Consider the following 20,756-nt stretch of genomic DNA (forward strand, 5'->3'; position numbering starts at 1 on the left):
AACAATAAGACAAGAAGCATCTTCTATGTCAAGGTAAAACAAATTACTCTTAGTTTGATCACCTTTTCCTAATAGACTTCCTTGAGAATCATAAATCTTAGCAACTCCTTTTTCAAATTCAACTTTACACCCTATGTTGCCTAACTGTGAGACACTTAACAAGTTATAATTTAGTCCTTCAACATAGTATGCATTATCACATGATATCTTTTTAGTAAGCTTGATACTACCTTTCCCTTTGATCTGACATGGTGCATTGTTACCAAATCTAACACTATTTCCTTCATATTGAATAAAGGTAATGCAATTAGTTTTGTCTCCAGTCATGTGATCAGAGCATCCGCTGTCTATGATCCATCTATCATTTTTGTTCATGCAGGTTACCAGTGCAGTTGCTTCATCTTCATCTGATTCATCTTTCATAGCCACATAGACTACTTCATCATCATTCTCGTCAGAGTCTTCTTCAACAATATAGCATCTTTTGCCTTTACCTTTGTAGTCCTTGTTTTCCTCTTTCTTGTTCTTGAAATTGACACCATCCTTATAATTTTTCTTTTGTGTGCATATGGCTACAATGTGACCAACTTCATTACAATTTAAACAAATGATTGGTAGCTTACCTTTGAATTTGCCTCTTCCTCTGTGAAATCCTCTTGCTAGTAATGCCTCCAATTGGTCCACATCATCTTCATCAGTGCTTCTATCACTGGATACATACTTTCCTTTTCCATTCTTTTTCTTTGTTTGAACCTCCTCGTTGTCTTTCATTGTCATCTTAGCTTTGAATGCAAATTCAAATTTTTTTGCTTTATAGTTGTCAAAGTTCGATAGCTCAAAGGCAGTGAGTCTTCCAATTATTCCTTCAAATGTCACTGTGTTGCCTGGTACACACCTTAGCTCTTGGATGGCTGATACTCTTATAGCATAGATGGGAAGCAAAGTTCTCAAGTATTTGCTACATATTGTTTCTTTTGCTAACTTTCCTCCTAGGCTTCTTATGACACTTACTACTTCCTTCATTCTTGCACCATATTGAGCAGCATTCTCTCCTTCTTCCATTTTCATATCATCAAATTTTTCTCTTAGGCTTTCTCTTTTGGCTCTCTTGACATTATCATCTCCTCCATAGATTCTTGATAATGTTTCCCACATCTGATGTGAAGTATCACATCCTTTGATGTCATCATACTCAACATAGCTTAATGCTGAAGCAATATCTAACATAGCTTGATTGTGCTCCTTCTTCTTGCTCATGTCATCTACAGTGAGGGGTCCTGCAGGGTCTACATGATCAACTGTGATTGAGGTCTATGCATAGTTGCCTATTGATCTGAGGTGTAGCTTCATCAGACTTTGCCTTGCAACAAAGTTGTCTTTGTTTAGCTTGGGAACTTCTCTCTTGGACATCTTGATCTTCCTGCTGCTAGTACCTTGAAACAAATCAACAGTGGGCTCTGATACCAATTGTTAGAATTCTTTAGAATAACTAAGAGGGGGGGTGAATCAGTTATCCAAGGTCCAATGATGTCCAATACAACTTTTTCTACAAATCCTTAATGGCACATAACTGAAATGATCATGCATGCAATTGAACATTAAACAATCATGAAAAGTAAACATGCATCACACTATAACACTAAGGATTTGATGACCCATAAACCCTCCAAGAATAAGAAGGTAAAACTGGAGCGGAGATGATACCCACAAAATAATTGCGCAATTAATTTCAACCACTTCTAATGGTCTGCCCTATTAAAGGCTACAACACATTATTAAATGTGACCTTGTTAAAGGATTTAAGAACATTCAACTTGGAATGTCACCCTGTTAAAGGATTTACATAGAGCTGTTAGGCTCACCCAAGTCCATGGGATTTACAGTCACCTACTCAAAAGAATCTTTCATCCCTCTATAAGGATCTCTCATCCTCCTCCTAAGGATCTCTTATCCTTCTCCTGAGGATCTCTTTATCCTTCTCTTAGGGATCTCTTTATCCTTTTCCTAAGGCTTATCCACCTAGCTGTTAAGCTAACCTAGCAATGTAGGGTTTCAATATCTAATACAATGGTAAGAAAGTATTAGAAGGGTTTTGACTTGATATAGATTTGCAACCCTCATTGTGCAGATTTTAGATCACTTCTTCAGTTCCTTTCTTTTCTTGGCTTTCCTCCTTTGCAGTGCTGACAACTTGTTCACCCTTCAAGATCTGTCTCCTTGAGTTCTCCCACTCGTTATGCCAATGCTCTCTCTAGTCACTCGATCAATTCAGAGTCTTGATGCTCTATTCTTATTCCTCTTGGCTTCCTCGCATGATTATACTTATGACCAACTCCTTCTCATGCATGCCCATTTGATCTCTGACCTGTAACTCCTTATAAAGAAGTTCTATTCTTGATTTCCCACTCAAATCTCCCTCTCCAACTTTAGGGTTTCAATGGATTAGGTAGGATACAATGTATCTATCCCATATCTTGTTTCTATCTAGAAACTTCATGATAAATCCATTAGCATTCGCCAAAAATGTTTTACATAGTGTTCTGTGCCACTAGCTCATCATTCTTATCCTCTATCTAGTTCACAAAATTCTAGATAACTACCATGTCGGCTTAGATCTGAAAAATCTTCGACTTTTCAAAATAATGTAGCAACTCGGCACTATTGGTTTACTGATGCTCAGCACCTTCTGTGTTACTCGACTTCTTAATGTTATTTACTAGTGCTCGACACCTTCTGTATCTTGCTTGACACCTGTATCTTGCTCGGTACTTGATCTTCACTCGGCACCTGAAGATCACTTGGCACACACTAAAGTTGAACTTGCTCGGATTCAACTGAGAATCTGTTCGACACCTAACTAGAACTTAGTTAATCCTTACATCTTTGATATGTCTTAGTGTGTCCATCCTTTGTGTCTTAGAGTATGTCATCAATACACTATTTCATCAATGGCTTAGTTGATCCTTGTACTTCATTACAACATCATAACTTCAACCTTTCTCTAGGTACTCTAGTTACATCTTATTGATTGCCACCTCCTTGTCAATCAACCAATTTATAGTATTTGGATCACTAAAGCAATTGTCATTCCTGCAAGTGGCAAGTTTGACATCAATGACAAAACAATGATTGAAAACATTCTTTACCAGTTCCATTATTCTTCATTCATGATCTTTTCAGTCATTACCAACAATTATAACATCTATAAGCCTTTCTTTTCAATGAATAACCAAGAAACATACCTTTATCACTTCTAGCATCAAGCTTACCATTATCATCATCTCTTTGATATAACACTTACTATCAAAAATTCTGAAATACTTAACTGTAGGTGAGTGACCAAACCACAATTCATAAGGGGTCTTGTTTGTGTCTTTCCTGACTTGCACTCTATTCATAGTGTAGACTACTGTATTCACAACTTCTCTTCAAAATATCTTGGATACATCATTCTCAACTAACATAGCTCTTACTGCTTCAATAATTGACCTATTTCTTCTCTCTGCAATGCCATTCTGTTTAGGGGTTCTTGGAGCTGATAACTGTCTTTTGATTCCATTTTCTTCACAAAACATGTTAAACTGATTTGAAGTAAATTCTCCACCTCTATATGATCTTAAACATTTATCTTCATGCCTGATTCATTCTCAACTCTATTCTTGAATATTTTGAACTTATCAAATGCCTCATATTTCTCTTGAAGAAATGCAACTCACATCATTCTAGAAAAGGCATCAACTAGAATCATAAAATACCTTTCACCATAGAATCCTTTAGTCTTCATAGGACCACTGAGATATGTGTGTACAATCTCCAATTTTGTTTTAGTAGTGAACTTCTTGCTAGGAAAAGAAGTTCTGTTATGCTTTGCCAAAACACACTCCTTGCAAATTGTGTTAGAAGATTTTACAATCTTAGGCAAATCTCTAATTGCAAACATACTAATAGTCTTCACAGTACTATCAAATTTTATATGAAAAAATCTCTTATGCCATAACCAACTATTATCTACCTTTGCAACCAAACATGTCATTTCAGTAGGATTCAATTGAAATACATTATCTCTAGATCTAGTTTCTATTCCAATTACCTTTCCATCTGTGTCTCTAATCATGCATGTCTTTCCTGTAAATTGCAACTGATAACCTTTCTCCACTAGTTGTCCAACACTCAAAAGATCAAGTGCTTCAAACCATCAACAAAATATACATCCTCAGTGTTAGTTTTACCACAAGAGTTATAGATCCAATACCTTTAACTTGGCATGTTGCATTGTTTCCAACTCTAATAATGCCTCCATCCTGACTTTTGAAGTGAACAAAATATGATGTGAACAACCACTATCAATTATCTAATCATATTTCTTTTACACCTGTGTTTCCGAAGCTACTTTCTCTAGACTTTTTTCTTTAATAGCTACAAATCTCATTTCATCATTACTAGCACTTACTGCTTGTTCATCATAGTCATTTTCTTCATTTGCATACAAGCACTCTCTATCTCTTCTAGGTTTGTAATTTCCTTTATATTTTCTCTCTCTTTTAGGACACTTATATGCATAATGACCAAATTCATTACAAGTCCAACATTTAAAGATTTTCTTACCATTTGGCTCTTTGTTTGTAAGTAGATCAATACTTTCCTTTATCTTTATGTCTTCTTCTAATATGAATCTATCTTCACTTGAGCTTCTATTCTCTTGTATATAATAGAAGGATTCTGGATCTAACAACTCAATACTTTGCTCTTTACACAAATTTGATAACTCACCAAGAATTTCCACCATTCGGGTGCCAAAATTTCTTTTGTCAAATGTAGGACTATTTTTCTTGAACATGCTCACCATGGATCTCCCAAAGTTGTTAAACTTTATCTTCAAGGACCTCTAATACTAATTGCTAGAAACAAAAGTCAGTTATCTAATAATTGCAACATTTATCTTCCTGAAATAAACTTAAGCATTCAACCAAAATAAACAACCACCATAATAAGATGCACATAGACAATTATACTAGCTATGTTAACTAGGGAAACCCTTGATCAGAGGGAAAACCCCAGTGGGAATGATGCCCACAAGATGATGTACTAACATAGATATTCCTTGTTAGAGGATGGACCCTGTTAGGAGTCTTTACAACATTTAGTACATAGAGTCCCTATTAGGAGACTTTGAATCCTTATTAGGAGATTCCAACCCTGTTAGGAGTTGTACCAACCCTGTTGGGAGTTGTAGAATGTATGCAAGAAGAGCCCACTACCCAAACATGCAATTTCAACTACAAGAAGAGCTCACTTCCCAAACAAGTAATTTACTGTTTTTGTTCCTCTTTCCACTGTCTTGTCAACCAAACCAATCACTGTCAAACCTTTTATACCAAGTCATGAACCTTGGATCCAAATATCAAACCTCAGATCACACAATAGAACCTCGAAAATGAAGTTTCCTTCACTTCCACTCTGCTATGCTCAACTTCACATTCCACTCTCTTTGATGCTTACAATCACTTCTCATCAATACAATTCTATTCCCTATGATAAAGGAAAATGTCTTTCCTTTATACCGAGTCCATAAAACAATTCCCTGAGTTGGCTGTTAGACCTTCTCAATTAATCATTATAGGACCACATTAAGAACACGTTACACTTAGCGATAACATTAATCTTCCACCTTGCAACTTGAATATCTTTTCGTACATTTAATATTATGATGAGAAATCTTAGTCACATCATCACCAACATGTCTTCTTCACATCCTCAACCTTAATTTTCAAAATAACAATTCTGCTAAGAGACATAACAAGTTTACCAGAACATACCTTTGTAAACTCTATCTTAGAAGAAACATCACCAAAACTTACATAAGTTCTTCTAGACTTAACATTTCTTCATTTGACGTTAACTGCATATACTAAATACTTAGAAATATCTCCCATAACCTCAGATAGTGAGAATACTCAACTAGCCGTCCGTACCAACTTGATCTTTTTGTTGTTGTTTTGTTAGATACCACAGAAAACTGCTACGTTGACATCAATGAAAAACTTAGCCATGAATGTAATATATCATCATAGTAATATCTACAATACTCCCCCCTAGAAATATCATTAGCATTCATGTTTCCAACAAGGACACCTAAGAAAAGATTGTCTTATTATCAAGCATAATACACCCCCGCCTAAGCCTTCATAGATCAACACCTCACCTAGTATAACTAAAACTAACCCAGAACCACCTCTGAATAATATTCCCCCTTTGAATAAAGTTGTGCCCTCAAAAGATAACTCACTCCAATCAAACTTGGTCTCTCAGAATCTTGCCATTATCACAAACTTTACCTTGATTATTTGTGATGATTCTACCGATGACTTCCAGATTGTCTGAAAGAAGAGAAAAAAGTGTAATAATAAATAGGCTAATATCCAGGTCAATTTTATTCCACACTGTCTACTCACACCTTTATCAACTTGTAGATCATTTACCCGCAAAACTCTTTGTCATGCTATTCCCCTATGCATTAACCCAATGAAAATCCCTCTACGGCCTCCTCTAGCCACCTTAAACCTCCCACGAAAAATTTCAAGGAAATTTCTAATGAGTTTTTCTTAGAAATTATTCTTGTGACTACCCCCCCTTGTCTTACTAACAACCTATCTATGGATCTTGACCTTGTCTCGCTAACTTTCTCTAATAATGATAATAGTGAATTTAAGGATGATCTCCTTACCTTTAAAAGACAAGGGAGACCGGTGGGTTCCAAAAATAAAAACTCATTGACGAAAAAAACATGACATTACTACCTCTATTGAAGTGACTCCTTCGGAGGATCCTTTCGGAGTTAATGCATCGCCTCCCACTATCGTTTCCTCATGAATTGCATCTCCTAGAACATTAGGGGCTTGGAATGTCCCGATAGGAAGTTTGTTATTAAGCATTTTCTTAGCACTATTAGATCTATTGATGTCCAGATGTTACAAGAAATTAAAACTACAAGATTCATGCTTGAATCCAACCTCAATTTTCTGTGCATGAATGCTACTAAATTTGTCACTAATCACCCTCGTGGTAGAGGGGGTTATGTCATCCTAATCAACCCAAAATGGGATATCTATATTACTGGCAGTGGTATTTCCCCCTGTAATAGAGTTGTTTGGGTTACACTAAACTTTAATAGCTTGACTTTTGTCATCTGCTCTTTATATGCCTCTAATGATTATAAAGAAAGATCTTCTCTTTGGGCCTGGTCGGCTTCCCTCCCTAATATTCCTTGGCTTATGGGGGGAGATATCAACATGGTCGAATCTTAAGAAGATAAAATTGGTGGCCTCCTTTTCTCATGGAAAGATATTGAAAAAATCCAATGGGATAAATTGAAATAATAAATTGAAATAGGGTAAACTTCTCTTTGACCCTCTGACTGGCAACAAGGATACTAATCTAGGCCTTTGGCATACCTAGTGTAACTTTCAACAAGGTCCCTTAAGGATCTACTCTAGACTTGATCATTTCTATATCAATAAGAACTTCTTCTCGGTTGCTCCTGATGATCAGGGTAACCTTGTTTTAGTCAACCCCATATCCTTCTTAGACCACCACCCTATCTCTGTTTCTGTTAGATTTAGTAGAGCCCCTATCCTTAGTAGAATCATCAATCCTAAATTCATCCTTAACACTAGCCTTCTTGATGATGTTGATATCCTTGCGACCATTAGCATTATCAAACTCATTAACAAAAGCCAATATCCCTCTATCTCTCATGTTGATAGGTGGAATATGAACATTCTTGCCTGACAAAATCTATTAAGAACTCTAGGGAAAAGTAGGCTAAGGACTATAGATTCATTGAGAAGAAACTTATCTCTAATTTTAATGAAGCTATTAGACTAGTAGTCAAGCCAATCCTACTGATTCTTTTCTTATCCCTCAAGTTGCTAGCGTGAAGGAAGCCCTTAGACAACATCAACAACTCAAAATTAGAGGGGCTAAAATTCAAGCTCATGCTCATTGGCTCCAATTTGGTGATAGGGTATCTAAATTCTTCTTTAACCTCATCAAGAAGAATCATACCAATGAAACCATTGATAGAATTGTTGTTGATGATCAAGAAATTACTGACTTAGAGTGCATTAAAAAGGCCTTTTCTAATTTTTGTGAAAATTTGTTTACCTCAAAAGATACTTTAGAGGCTAGTTGCCTTAGGGACCATTGTAGAACCTTGATTCCTAATAAAATATCTGGCATGGATGCCTCCCTTCTTAGCAAAGACATCTCCTTGGATGAGATAGAAAAAGCTATCAAATCTCTTAAGAATGATAAGAGCCTTGGTCTTAAAGGCCCGTTTGTCAAATTTTACAAGGCTAACATTAATTGGATATGCAAAGATCTTCTTAAGATTTATAAGGAAGCCCTTACCTTTGGTTCATTGGGTAGCTCCATCAACAAAGGAATCATCAAACTGATTCCCAAGGATGGGGATAAGACTTTACTTAAGAATTGGAGACCTATCACACTCTTAAATGTCTCCTATAAATGTTTTGTTAAAATTTTGGCCCTTCAGCTTGAAACCATTCTTCCCAAATTTGCATGCTCTACCTAACCTAAACTAGCTTCATTAAAGGCATATACATTCTCGAGAACTTGATTACTAGTTGGGAGGCCTTAAATTGGGCTAAGTACACTCAACAAAATTCGTATATGTTTTTGTTGGATTTTGAAAAGGATTATGATAGAGTTTAATGGATTTTTTTTCCATGATGCTAGAAGCCTTTGGTTTTCCTCCCTTCTTTTGTAACTCTGTTAAAATGTTACTTAAAGATGTTCATGCCCAAGTGGATATTAACAGTTCCCTCTCCGAGCCTTTCCCCCTTGGCTACTCCATCAAACAAGGATGTCCCTTGGATCTTTCCCTCTTTGTCATTGCGTTTGATGCCCACTTTTACATCCTCAGAGACAACTCTCTTTCCCATATTGTTAAGGGTATTACCCTTCTTGATGAAACCAAGCTTATCAATTGTCAATTTGTTGATGACACAACTATCTTTCATGAAGCTAATGAAGAAAATTTTGATTCTTTGCAAAAGAAATTCAATATTCTTTGTGATATCTCTGGGGCCTGTCTTTTAGTCCAAATCTATATGTCTCGGTTGGGAGGATCAATCACCTGATTCGTTTAAAAAATATAATTTCCAGTGGGGGAGGTTCTCACAATATTGTTGGGTATCTTGGTATCCCTTTCTCTATTGAGCCCTCTCTTAAAGATATGTGGCTTTGGGTTAAGGAAAAAAAAATCAAAAAGTTAAGTAAATGACACAACAGATCTTTATCCCTAGTTGGTAGAGTTCAGGTCTGCCAAAAAATCCTCTCCTCTTACAACATATATTATGCCTATGCCTAGATGTTTAACAACTACCAAATCCTTGAAATTCAAAAGGCCATCAAGAACAATCTCTGGTTGGATGACAAAGGTAACAAGAAGCTACATGTTTTTAAATGGGAGTGGTGTCATATTGACAAGTTCATTGGGGGTTTAGGGTTGAAGGACCTTAAAACTAGGGGTTTAGCTCTTGCCTCCAAATGGATCTTTCACTCTTTGGGTGGGGATGATCCTTGGAAAGTTCTTGTTAGGAGTAACATTGAAAGGGGTTTCCCTAAGAATGTTAAATTCTGGAAAAACTTACCTTTTTGCAATTTGATTTGTGGCAATTTTCCTATTGTGGTTCAAGGCTCTGCTATCTTTAAATCCATTTGGAAAGCCTAGAACCATGTTAGACACTATATCAGGAACAAGAATTTTCATGATAACAAACAGCTCTATGGTGAAAGATCCATTTGGTGGAATTTGCATTTAGCTAGTAAGCCTCTTGCCCTCTCCCAAGGATGCTCTGCCAAGCAGTGGTCTACCATTGGGATCACTCAGTTTGCTAATATTTTTGAAAATGACAGGCACATTATGTGGATGATTTGAAACTTAAGTTTAATATTCCCCCGACACAAGAAAAGACCTACAATATGATCATTAAAGCCTATGAAGACATTCCTACTATCTCCCATGTTGACTCCAGCAGATTTTTGAGCATTAAATGACCAGATGGAACCATTATAACTAGGCTTAAAGCCAAAAATATTTATAGTGTTATTGATTATAATGATTCCATCATCAACCATGTCAATAAAGTTTGGTACACTAATCTTGATGTTTCCTCTTGGAAGTACTTTGATAAGTTGTGGAAAAGCACGATTGATCCTAAGACTAAATGTTTTAAATGGCTGTTAATTCTTGATAGACTCCCCATTAGAAAGGACTTTTCTACGATGTATTATTGTACTATCTGTAGAACTTCAAAAACTAAGAGGCATATTTTCTTTGATTGCAGCTTTACTAAAGAGATCTGGCTCATGTTTGGTATCTTTTTTCCTACCAAGTTTAATATTTTTGAAATTATTACTAGTCATATTGATGGGATTAAAATCTTTTCTGGAACATTCTTTCTTCTAACATTCTATGGCAGATCTATAAATGTAGGAATGAGGAAAGGTTTCAGAATACTCCTAGGGTTCTTATTGAGTCTTTTCGAAGTCTCACACATTTTAAATTTCTCTTATAGGTTCATATTAATATGAAGGTTGATAAAGACAAATTTAAAAGATTTCTCAAGTCTAGTTATGCCACTTTTTTCTCCACTGAGCTCAAGTATGGACACTTATGGAAAAGGTATATGGACAACTTCCAACTTTTTGAGAAGACTATTAAGCAGTTGAATAAGGAAGTTAGGAGGACTAATAAAAACAACATTGACAACTTGATCCTCTTGGTCAATTAAATTCATAACCAAAAAATATTGTTTGGATGGAGGGCAGTTTGGGTTGGACTGCGTGGGTAGATGCTCATGAGGAAGAAGGAGAATGCTCAGATTTGAAAGTTGATCATTCGGCTCAGTGTAAGTCGGTGGGGGTGAAAAATGCTCTGCAAATGCATATGCAATCTGATATTGAAGTGGACTATGATCGAGACTCTGAAAATAGTTTCTTTGGTTCAGATAAATTAGAAAATGTGGATCCTAGAAATGTGAGTCAATCGGTTAATGTTCTACTTGGTAAATCCAAAGGAGGTAGGGGTAGGAGATCTAACAAACAAAAGAGGGAAGAAAGGGCTAATGAGAAAGGTATCATCAATGTTTTTGATTATCTTAGAAAAGCCAAGGGAATAGGATGCTTCCTTGGTGAGAAATGAAAAACTCTACATGGAATGTTACGGGATTATCGACCCTTGACCAAAAACGCTTGGTTAAATGAGCGTTAAATAGAATGGAAGGAGGTTTGATCTTTTTTCAGGAGATGATAATCAATTTGGATAAATCTTGTAGCTTCTTGCGGTCTTGTAATAAATGGGAAGGTTTCTTTTAAGAAGCATTTGGGGCCTCTAGTGGTTTAGGCATATTATGGAATCTGAATAACATTAAATTTACGGAATTAGAGAGATCGCCCTACTCGATTTATGGAAGAGTTTTTAATTAGAAGAACAACTTGAATTTTCCTTAATTAATGTGTATGGACCAACTAAAACTGGAGACAAACTAAAGCTCTGGACTGAGATTTCTGATAAGTTAGCTTCGATAGATGGTAACAAGTTTATATTAGCAGGAGATTTTAATGTTGTTCTTGATCTAGAGGATAAATCTGGGGGTTTAAGGATGACTTCTTCAAGTCATGGTGGACTTTAGATTGTTCGTGAATAACAATCATTTATTTGATTTTATCCTACAAATGGTAAATTCACATGGACTAACCGTAGGGAGAAATTCACTAGAATTTCAGAGCGATTGGAAAGATTTCTAGTTGGCTCTTTTTGGGTTGATTCTTCTTTTGCAATGGAATCTTGTATTTTTCCATTTTCCTTATTTGATAATTTCCTTGTACAACTTTCTATTCCATTTTCTTCTCAAAAGGGCAAAGGTAGTTTCAGATTTCAAAATATGTGGTGGAGAGATTAGGATTTTTTGACAAATTTGGAAGCTTGGTGCCAAGAGAGTAATATTTTTATTGGGACTCCGAGTTTTTGTTTCTCTAAAGGATTGAAAGTATTAAAAAGTAAGATCAAAATTTGGAATAAGGAATCCTTAAAAAACATTTTTGTAGAGAAAAACATAATGAAATCTGCACTGGACGTGTTGAACGAACACATCATTGCAGTAGGTATGTCTAGCGAAGATTTCTTAGAGGAGAAAGGATTGAAAAATGAACTTGCAGAAATCCTACTTAGAGAGGAGGTGTTTTGGGGGGATAAGTCCACAGATTGTTGGATTGGTGTTGGTGATCTAAACACTAAGTTTTTCCATGCTTCAGTTAAAGGCAGAAGAGCCTGTAATAGGATTGGACATATCCAAAAGGATCAGGATGTTTGCATTGAGGATGGAGGAGAAATTTCTAAGGAAGTTGTTGATCACTTCCAATATCTTCTAGGGGGTTCTAGTGAGTCATTAGTTTCAGATCCTCAACATCTCTTGGATGTGATTCCGAAAGTGGTTTCAGAGGTGGACAATTTGGATTTGATGCATCCCTTTTCTCTTTAAGAGGTTAAAAGAGCCATCTTTGACAATATTCAAGATAAGACTCTTGGTCCATATGGTTTCCCTTTTGAATTTTATCAAAAGTGTTGGATTTTTATGGGGGATGATATTCTAAAGGTGGTAGAGGTTTTCAGAAAGAAAGGAAAATTTGTGCATGAGATCAACAACACAGTAATTGTGATTATTCCCAAGAAATAGGAGTATTTGACTATGTTAGATTATAGGCCAATTTCACTATGCAATTCATTGTATAAGATCATCTCCAAGGTTATGGTGAACATATTGAAGTCTAAGCTGGACAGATTGATTCTTCCTGAACAACATGGTTTTATTCCTGGACGTGAAATTGTTGACAATAATTTAATGGCTGGGGGGGCTATCCATTCCATAAAATTGGGCAAGAGGCTAGGTATGATTATTAAACTTCATGTTTCTAAAGCTTATGATAAAGTTAAATGGTCCTTTCTTTGTAAAGTGCTTTCCATATTCGGTGTCTGTCAAGAATGGATAAATTGTATTATACATTGTTTGTCCTCTGTTCATTTCTCGTTCCTAGTCAATGGTTCTCTTTGTGGGTTCTTTCAAGCTACCAATGGATTAAGACAAGGTGATCCTCTTTCACCTTTCCTCTTTGTGTTGATGGCAGAAGTGCTTGGTAGAAACATTCATAAGTAGACTGAGTTAAGTAGATGGAAAGGGGGCTTTGTCCAAATCTTCTATGATCTGGTTTCCCACTTGCAATTCGTTGATGATACTATACTTTTTGGGGAGGCTTCAATTAGGGAAGCTAAGGTCATCAGGAAGGTGTTGGATTATTATGAATTGGTTTCAGGACACTGTATGAATAGAACAAAGTCAAAGGTGTATTTCCTCAATACCACCAACAAAATTGCAGGATAATGTTATGCATGTTTTGGGTTTTGTTGTTGGTGATTTTCCCATTGTATATTTGGGGGTTCCTTTGTTTGCTAGAAGGTTTGGTCCCAAGATTTTGGAGGATATATTGAATAGATGCCAAAATAAGGTTCTTGGCTGGAAGAATCATTGTCTCTCTTAGGCGGGTAGAATTCAAATGATCAAATCCGTGTTGTCAACTATCCCTATCTATTACATGTTAGTTTATCAAATTTCAAATAAAGCTACCACTTCTATTGGTGGTCTGTTTAAATAAAATTTGCGAGAAGGTTCTAGGGCTATGAAAAAGATCCCTCTCATCTACTGGGATGTAGCATGCGAAACAAAAAATGATGGTGGTATTGGATTGAGAAAGATAGGCCTTCAAAATTGAGCTTTAGGAGCTAAATTGGCTTGGAAAATGTACAAATTTCTAGAGAAACCTTGGTGCAAAGTTATGTCAGCTAAATATTTGGACTCTACTAAACCTGATAAAATTTTAACTATGGTAAATGCAAAGAAAGGCTCTATTATGTGGCGCTTCCTTTGGAACAATCATTCTCTTATTACTGATAATCTCTCTTGGAGAATTGGGAATGGGGGCAAAGTAAAACTTGGGCATGATTTCTGGAATGGTGATCCTTTGTTAACCAATTCTTTTGATGATAGTAATTGGGTGGATGTTATAGAAGCAATAATGGGGGATAAAGTGGCTGACTAAATTAGTCCCAATGAAATTCTTCTTTGGTTAAATGGAAGTCAATGGATTTTGCCTCACTGGAATATCAAACGAAATTATCTCTTCTCCTTTCTTCTAGAATTGTGTTTCCTTCAGATTGTGATGATCTTCTGATTCAGCGTGCCTCAAAATCAGGGGAGTATAAAGTTCATCTAGGCTACAAATTACAAAGATTTAGAACTAGGGATTCTGAATGGCCGTCGATTCTTTGCTGGGGAAAGAGGTTGCTTCTAAAAGCTGGAGCTTTCCTTTGGATTGTTATCCATGGAAGGATTCTTAAAGGGAACTGTCTAAGGAGTGCAGGTATTGAGGGCCCAAGTTGGTGCGTGTTGTGTAAGTATAGCGAGGAGATGATAGATCATCTTCTTCTTTGGTGTCCATTTGCTTAGCAATGTTGGGAGTGGTTGTTTGGTATGTTGAATTGGACTATGGTGAGGAATGAGTTTTTTAGAGATTTTCTTTTTTCTTGGCCTTTGGAGAGGTGTTCTTCCAAATGGGGTATCCTTTGGATAGTGAGTCCATCCATGTTAGTTTGGCACATTTGGAAAGAGAGAAACCATAGGATTTTTGAAGAGAAAGAGATGGAGATTGTAGCTCTATAGGAGAAAATCAAAGGTGCCATCAAAGAAGTAGTCAACAACAAAATTCAAGGGTTGAAGTATAATTTCCAATCCAAATGGGATCTGGTCATGGAAGATGCTTGGTGTCTCATTTCCAAAGGGGATACCTTTTGAGAAATAAGAAGGTGAACAGAAAATTAGTTTCCTGGTAGCCTCCACAATAGGGATGGTTGAAATTAAATTTCGATGGGGCTTGTAGAGGTAATTCCAGAAGTAGTGGGATTGGTGTCATCATAAGAAATGAGGAAGGGCAGTTGGTAAAAGCTTTTTCAGGTCCCATTGATTTCTCTTTCAACAATGTTGCAGAGATCTTTGTGCTGTAATATGGGCTTAGATGGCATACTACAAATCATGTTTCCAAATTGGTGATCGAGGGGGATTCCCAAAACATCATCAATAGAGTGGCAAAGGGGACTTCCAATCTTGGAAATTGTCCGACTAGCTCCCAAGTATTTTGAACCATCTTCAGTATTTTGGTAATTTTTAGCTCCAACACATATATCGAGAAGGCAATAGGGCCGCTGATTTGTTGGCAAATGTGGGAATTGATTCAAATGTTGAGATGGATTTGATGTTCGGAGATTGCATTCCCCAGAGGTTGCAAGATATTCTCTCAAAAGATTTGAAGGCATTTGTTAGTAAAGGTATTGGTTAAAATCTGAAGGGATCTCCTTGTTTATGGATAGTAGTGGATCACGTGATTCCTTAGTTTCTTTCGATCCCATCTTCAAATTGGAAAATCCTTCATTCATGATTTTTGCAGTATTTTGTCAGTCTTGACTGGACTGACATCTGTTTTGTCATGGGATTTTGACTAATTAGTGTCTTCTTGTTGTCTCTTTGTTGCTTCGGGTTCGGTTTCAGCATGATTCTATTCTATTTAGAGGAGCTTTTTTTTTCCCCCTCCTTCCATATCAGATGGTGTTTCTGGGTATTCGTTGTAGGTGCTTGCAAGAAGCGGAGGTGGTTGATTTGCCAGAAGCTAAAGTGGCCAGGATTTCAAGTAGGCTAATGAATAGGAAAAGGAAACTATCATTGTACTGTTGGGAGTAGATTGCTAGTTTGGTGGTCACGTCCATGATGGTAGGGTGGTGTTTGATTTATTCTAGCCCATTATACAAATAGTGGGCCATCCTATATTTGCATATGGCTTGGTTGGGAAGATGATTTTAGAGGACCTCTATGTGGAGGTGATGAACACCCTGGCCCTGATTGATAACAGTCTGTCTGGAGGGGGTTTGTTGAGTTTTTTCTATCTCAAAGCTGAGGGAAAGAAGAAAAAGATGAAGAAAGCTTGGTCACTTTTCAAGTCTGGTGTCGCTAAGGAATATGAATTGAGCAAGTTTGAATCCTTTTGCCAAGAAAATGCTAATCTTTTTCCAGCTGAAGTTTTTGCCAAGTTGATCTTAATTGGTAATGGGATTGCATACCTAGTTCATTAAATTGATAGGTAGGATTTGTATGGTTCAACTGTAAAGGGGTGATAGCTCCTTGATATTATGTAATTTCAAGGGTGTTGCCCTCTAGGCAGAGCTTACAAAAAGAAAAAGGTTTTAAATTTAAATTTTTATTTAATAGATATTTATATCAAAATTAGATTTAATTTTGAATCCTAATTAATTATATTTAAAATTATATTTATTGCAATATCACTTTTTTACAATATATATATCAAATATATTTAATTGTAGATAGTAATAAAATATATTTGTTGTTTAATTATATTTTTGGATTGTAATACATTTGATTTGGAAGGGAAAGATGACTTATTGAAAATCACAATCAGAATTAAGAGAGTAGGTTTATGTCATGATTAGGGCTAAGATTGTGTTAAAGATTTGGGTTATGATTGTTTAGGATTAGGGCTTTAGTTAATGTTAGGATTAGAGTTGGGCTTAGGATTAGGGTTACATGAATAGGGTTTAGAGTTACAATTATGGTTTTAAGGTAAGGGAACACATTATACTCAGTATTATGTTTAGGGTTTAGATTTTTATTATAGGCATGGTTAGGTTGAGGTTACACTTAAGAATATAGTTAGTTTTATGGTTGAAGTTACAATTTTTAATAGAGTTAGAATTAGGATAACGGTTTAGGTCTATGTCATGATTAGTGTTAAGATTTTGTACCTTATTTACCATTATGATTTAATATTTGTGATAGGGTTTGATAAGGTTAAGGTTTATGGTAATATAGTAAGATTATCTTCCTAATTAGAAATGTTTTTTTATATCTATTAGTTGTACAAATGTACGCAAAATAATACACCAATATTTTTTTCTCTAATTGACCTTCAATATCTGTTCGACGTACCTATTGCACCCTAAGGTGTGATTGCTAGTTATTTAGAATTTGTTTTTAATGTCTTGAATTTTGTAAAAGATTTTTACATCACATTGTAATCTAAAAAACAAGTCCACAATCATAATTTTAATTCTAAACTTAATCATAATCCAAATTATAAGTCTAATCTTATTTTTATTTAAAGTTTATTTTAATATCCTTCATATTGTACTGCTATTAGTACGACCATATATATAAGTTGACATATATGAAACTATAATAACTTCTTAAAAAAGTACCCTATACATATTGCAAACCTATATTGTTTAAACTTGTGATCCATCTTCGAAAATACACAATTTTCTCTATTTACCTATTTCCCTTTTGTTATTTCGTAACTCTTCTCACAACTATACACCACTACAACTCTTCTTGAAAGTTCATATTTTTCTGAAATAAACTTAGTTTAAAGTATTTTTATTTTGTCACATCAATTTGAGAATAAAGTTCACGTCACAAACATAAAATTGATCCCTTCAAAAGCGAACGGTCATATATCGTGGATTCGAATAATTTTTATGCCTTCTATCGTGGATTTCAAAAAAGAGAACGGTCAGATACTGTGGGTTTAAATAAAGTTTTATGTCCTCTATTGTGGATTTAAATATATTTTATGTCATATCTTAGTTTAAATAAATGTTTAGTCCAACATAAAACGCCTAGTGAAATTTGCCATGTTTTTTAAGGGGAGAATTCCAAACACCGTAAGGTCCAAGGTTCGAAACTTCCAGAGGTCAACATAGAGATTAGGGAACCGATATTCTTTACCACAGCAGACACGTTTGTTTACGCGCTCGATGACATTTCTGGCCTATTTCCTCTTTTAATCTTGATATGTTTGTCGATTTTATTGTGTTAATTCTTTTTTCATCGATCTACCATTTGTGTAGGAAATAAGACTTCCTTTTACAGTTTTCAGAATGGCCTAATCCGATCTCCAAACAAATAACTCCATTGCCAAATGTAGTAGCCCTTTTCGACCGTCTCAATGACGTTAACCAACTAAATGTCATTTATTACGCAAATTTAAGCTAAAAATTCAGAACTTTCAAGTATTTAAAGACTGATCTCAATTGAAAATTCTCTTTTAAAAACCTGAAATTTTTGAAATAGGAAGCATTGAAATCCAATTATCACTTCAACAAAAACTAATCATACCTCCAAATACAAGCAAAATAAGTCTCTTTATTTGAAGGATTTCTTACCCGAGTAGCTTGAAACTGCAGGAACCTGAAGTCGATTTTGTCGCTGGGCTTGTCTTCCTTTTGCCTCTGCAATCTAAACATTTTTGTATCCAAAGCCGGGCCTTTTCGTCGACGGTTCGAACCTCACAAGTTCCTTCCAATCCACGATCAATAATACTGCAGTAAATGCCTTCAGTGTGCGGCTCCTGCGTTTGTTTCCTCTGAAGGAATGAAAATACCGAACTTATCCCTCATTCAAAATTGTAACAAGCTTTTTTCTTCGTTTAAAATTGTAAAAAGCTCTGCACAGATCCCTCTCTTTCGCAGATTACAGGTGACAATATTCTCATAGCTGGAAATTTGGCCCAAATTCTTTACAATTCTTCCAACTTTACGGCCGCAGGAATCTTTAAAGCCGATTTTGCGTTGATCCTGCCACTGAGAATTTATTAATTGAAAATTTACTTTTTAATGTCCTCGCTCAGCTGTTTCTCTGCAGTTTCTGCAGAGTGCCAGAAGATCGAAGAAAACCCTAATTCAAAGTTTTCAACTGGCAGCCCGAATAACCAGAATTTACGCCAGAAAATTCCGATCCTTGTAAATTTCCCAGACCAGATTTTGGTAAGTGCTTTTGTTCGTTTGTGTCTGTAAAGCACTTAAAATAATACACAGTGGGAAAACAAAGTCAATTCATACTTTTTAATTGGAAAAATCAATTCATAATTGGAAAATCAATCCATATTTGTCAAGCTATTTAAGATTTTCTCACTTCTTTTCGTTGAAAAAAATTGCTTGTGCGGCAAAGAGGACCGAAGACTTTTTTTTCCCTTTTTTTTCCGTTGTTTTGCCCTTTTTACTTAAAAAACATCATTTATATGTGCAATGCATTGTTTCATCTTTTTAAATTAATTTTTTAATTTATGTGTCGATTGTATATATATATTTTATGTATTTATTATAGAAAGGAAGTCATAATATATTATTTTAGTGTTAAATTTGTCTTGTTTTGTATATAAGTTAAGCATTTTGAATATTATCTTAGAATCAAATTGGTCCAAATCTTTTAAGTTTTTCTCTTTGTACATCAAATCATTTAAAAAAATTCTAGTTTGGAATAGATTTATGTGCATTAGTTCACCTTTTTTTCTTCTCAAACTTCAATCTTATTGCACATGAGATTGGCGATCCTAAAAATGTTAATTGGCTATTAGCTTATTTATCAACTTGAGCACCTAAGATCTTATATTTTGAGGATAAGCCCTAAGATGAAGAATCGTATATTAAGGTTAACTAGAATATCTTATTAAGGAGAATAACTCAAGCATATGATTAATATAGCGTGGAAACAAAGGGAAGCATCTATAAGTATATTAAAAGAAAAATACGTATGATAAGGTCATCGATAATTGAATGACCTAGAAAACTCTTGCTTAAACAATTCTAACTTGATGGAAGTATTATGTTAACTCACAAGACATTTCTTGCCCTTTGCTTTGTGTTTATTATTCATTTAATACATGTTTACACTTTGTCGTTTGTTAGAATCCCATCATTTGACTAGTAAGCAATAAATTGATCTACTTAGACTTAATTTTCCCTTTGCCAAACTCAATTTTATTTTAATAAATTAAGCTCTCTTCAGTATATTTATTACAAATAAAATTGAAAAAACATGTTTTTTCTTTTTCTTTTTGCTATATGTATAATTCTTTACATTTGTATGTTTTGCACCACTTTTGGCTTGCGAACTTTTTTCTAATTTTAAACAAGTATTCTCAACATGGTTAAGCTCTAGGTCTTTAATTATTGATATTAACACAACACACAAATTTTGCAAGTTCTTTTTTTCTTCTTTTCAAAAAATATATTCATTTTGTCCCCCTTTCATACCATCCATTAATTAGCTATATTTGAACCTCTTTTTTCATGAATTGTGCATCAAGGTTTCAAGTCCTACATGTTTAATGAAAAATCTAAGATAGTTTCTTGAACATATACACAACTTGTTAAAAAATAAGGTGAAACTACTAGAAGAATATCTTCTTCAAGTGTACTCAAATCTAAAATTTAAATATGTGAAAAAGGATGAACACAAATTATTAAAGTGATTTTAAGATTTATTACTAGAATGAAAAATAAATAAAAAAGCCATGGCAACATACATTTACATGTAGAAATCTTTTTAATAACTAAAGGCTTCACATGAGAAATACGACAAGTAGGTATCAATATTCAAATATGATATACAATCACACACCATTACCATCTCACACCCTTTCTTCACAACTACACACCATTACCGTCTGTACATGACATGATCCCAATTGAATGTATAAATTTGAGATTTTTTTTTAGTTACTTTCTTTACATTAATATTTTACCATATTAATTTGATAATAAATTTCACATCCCA

General features: G+C 35.0%; 1 protein-coding gene across 1 annotated transcript in view; it reads right to left on the bottom strand.

Annotated features, from left to right (window-relative positions):
- LOC149578159 (uncharacterized) overlaps nucleotides 1–18,542 on the bottom strand; it is a 191,892-nt gene extending 173,350 nt beyond the window's left edge. Inside the window, exon 1 of the mRNA XM_089827735.1 lies at nucleotides 18,365–18,542. Coding sequence (XP_089683861.1) covers nucleotides 18,365–18,445 — 81 coding nt within the window. The 5' untranslated portion in view covers nucleotides 18,446–18,542. The remainder of the gene's footprint in view (nucleotides 1–18,364) is intronic.
- Nucleotides 18,543–20,756: the final 2,214 nt, after the last annotated feature.

This window comes from Cupressus sempervirens, chromosome 1, assembly GCF_028749045.1.
Source record: "Cupressus sempervirens isolate cs-2001-9-10 chromosome 1, ASM2874904v1, whole genome shotgun sequence".
Lineage (NCBI taxonomy): Eukaryota > Viridiplantae > Streptophyta > Pinopsida > Cupressales > Cupressaceae > Cupressus > Cupressus sempervirens.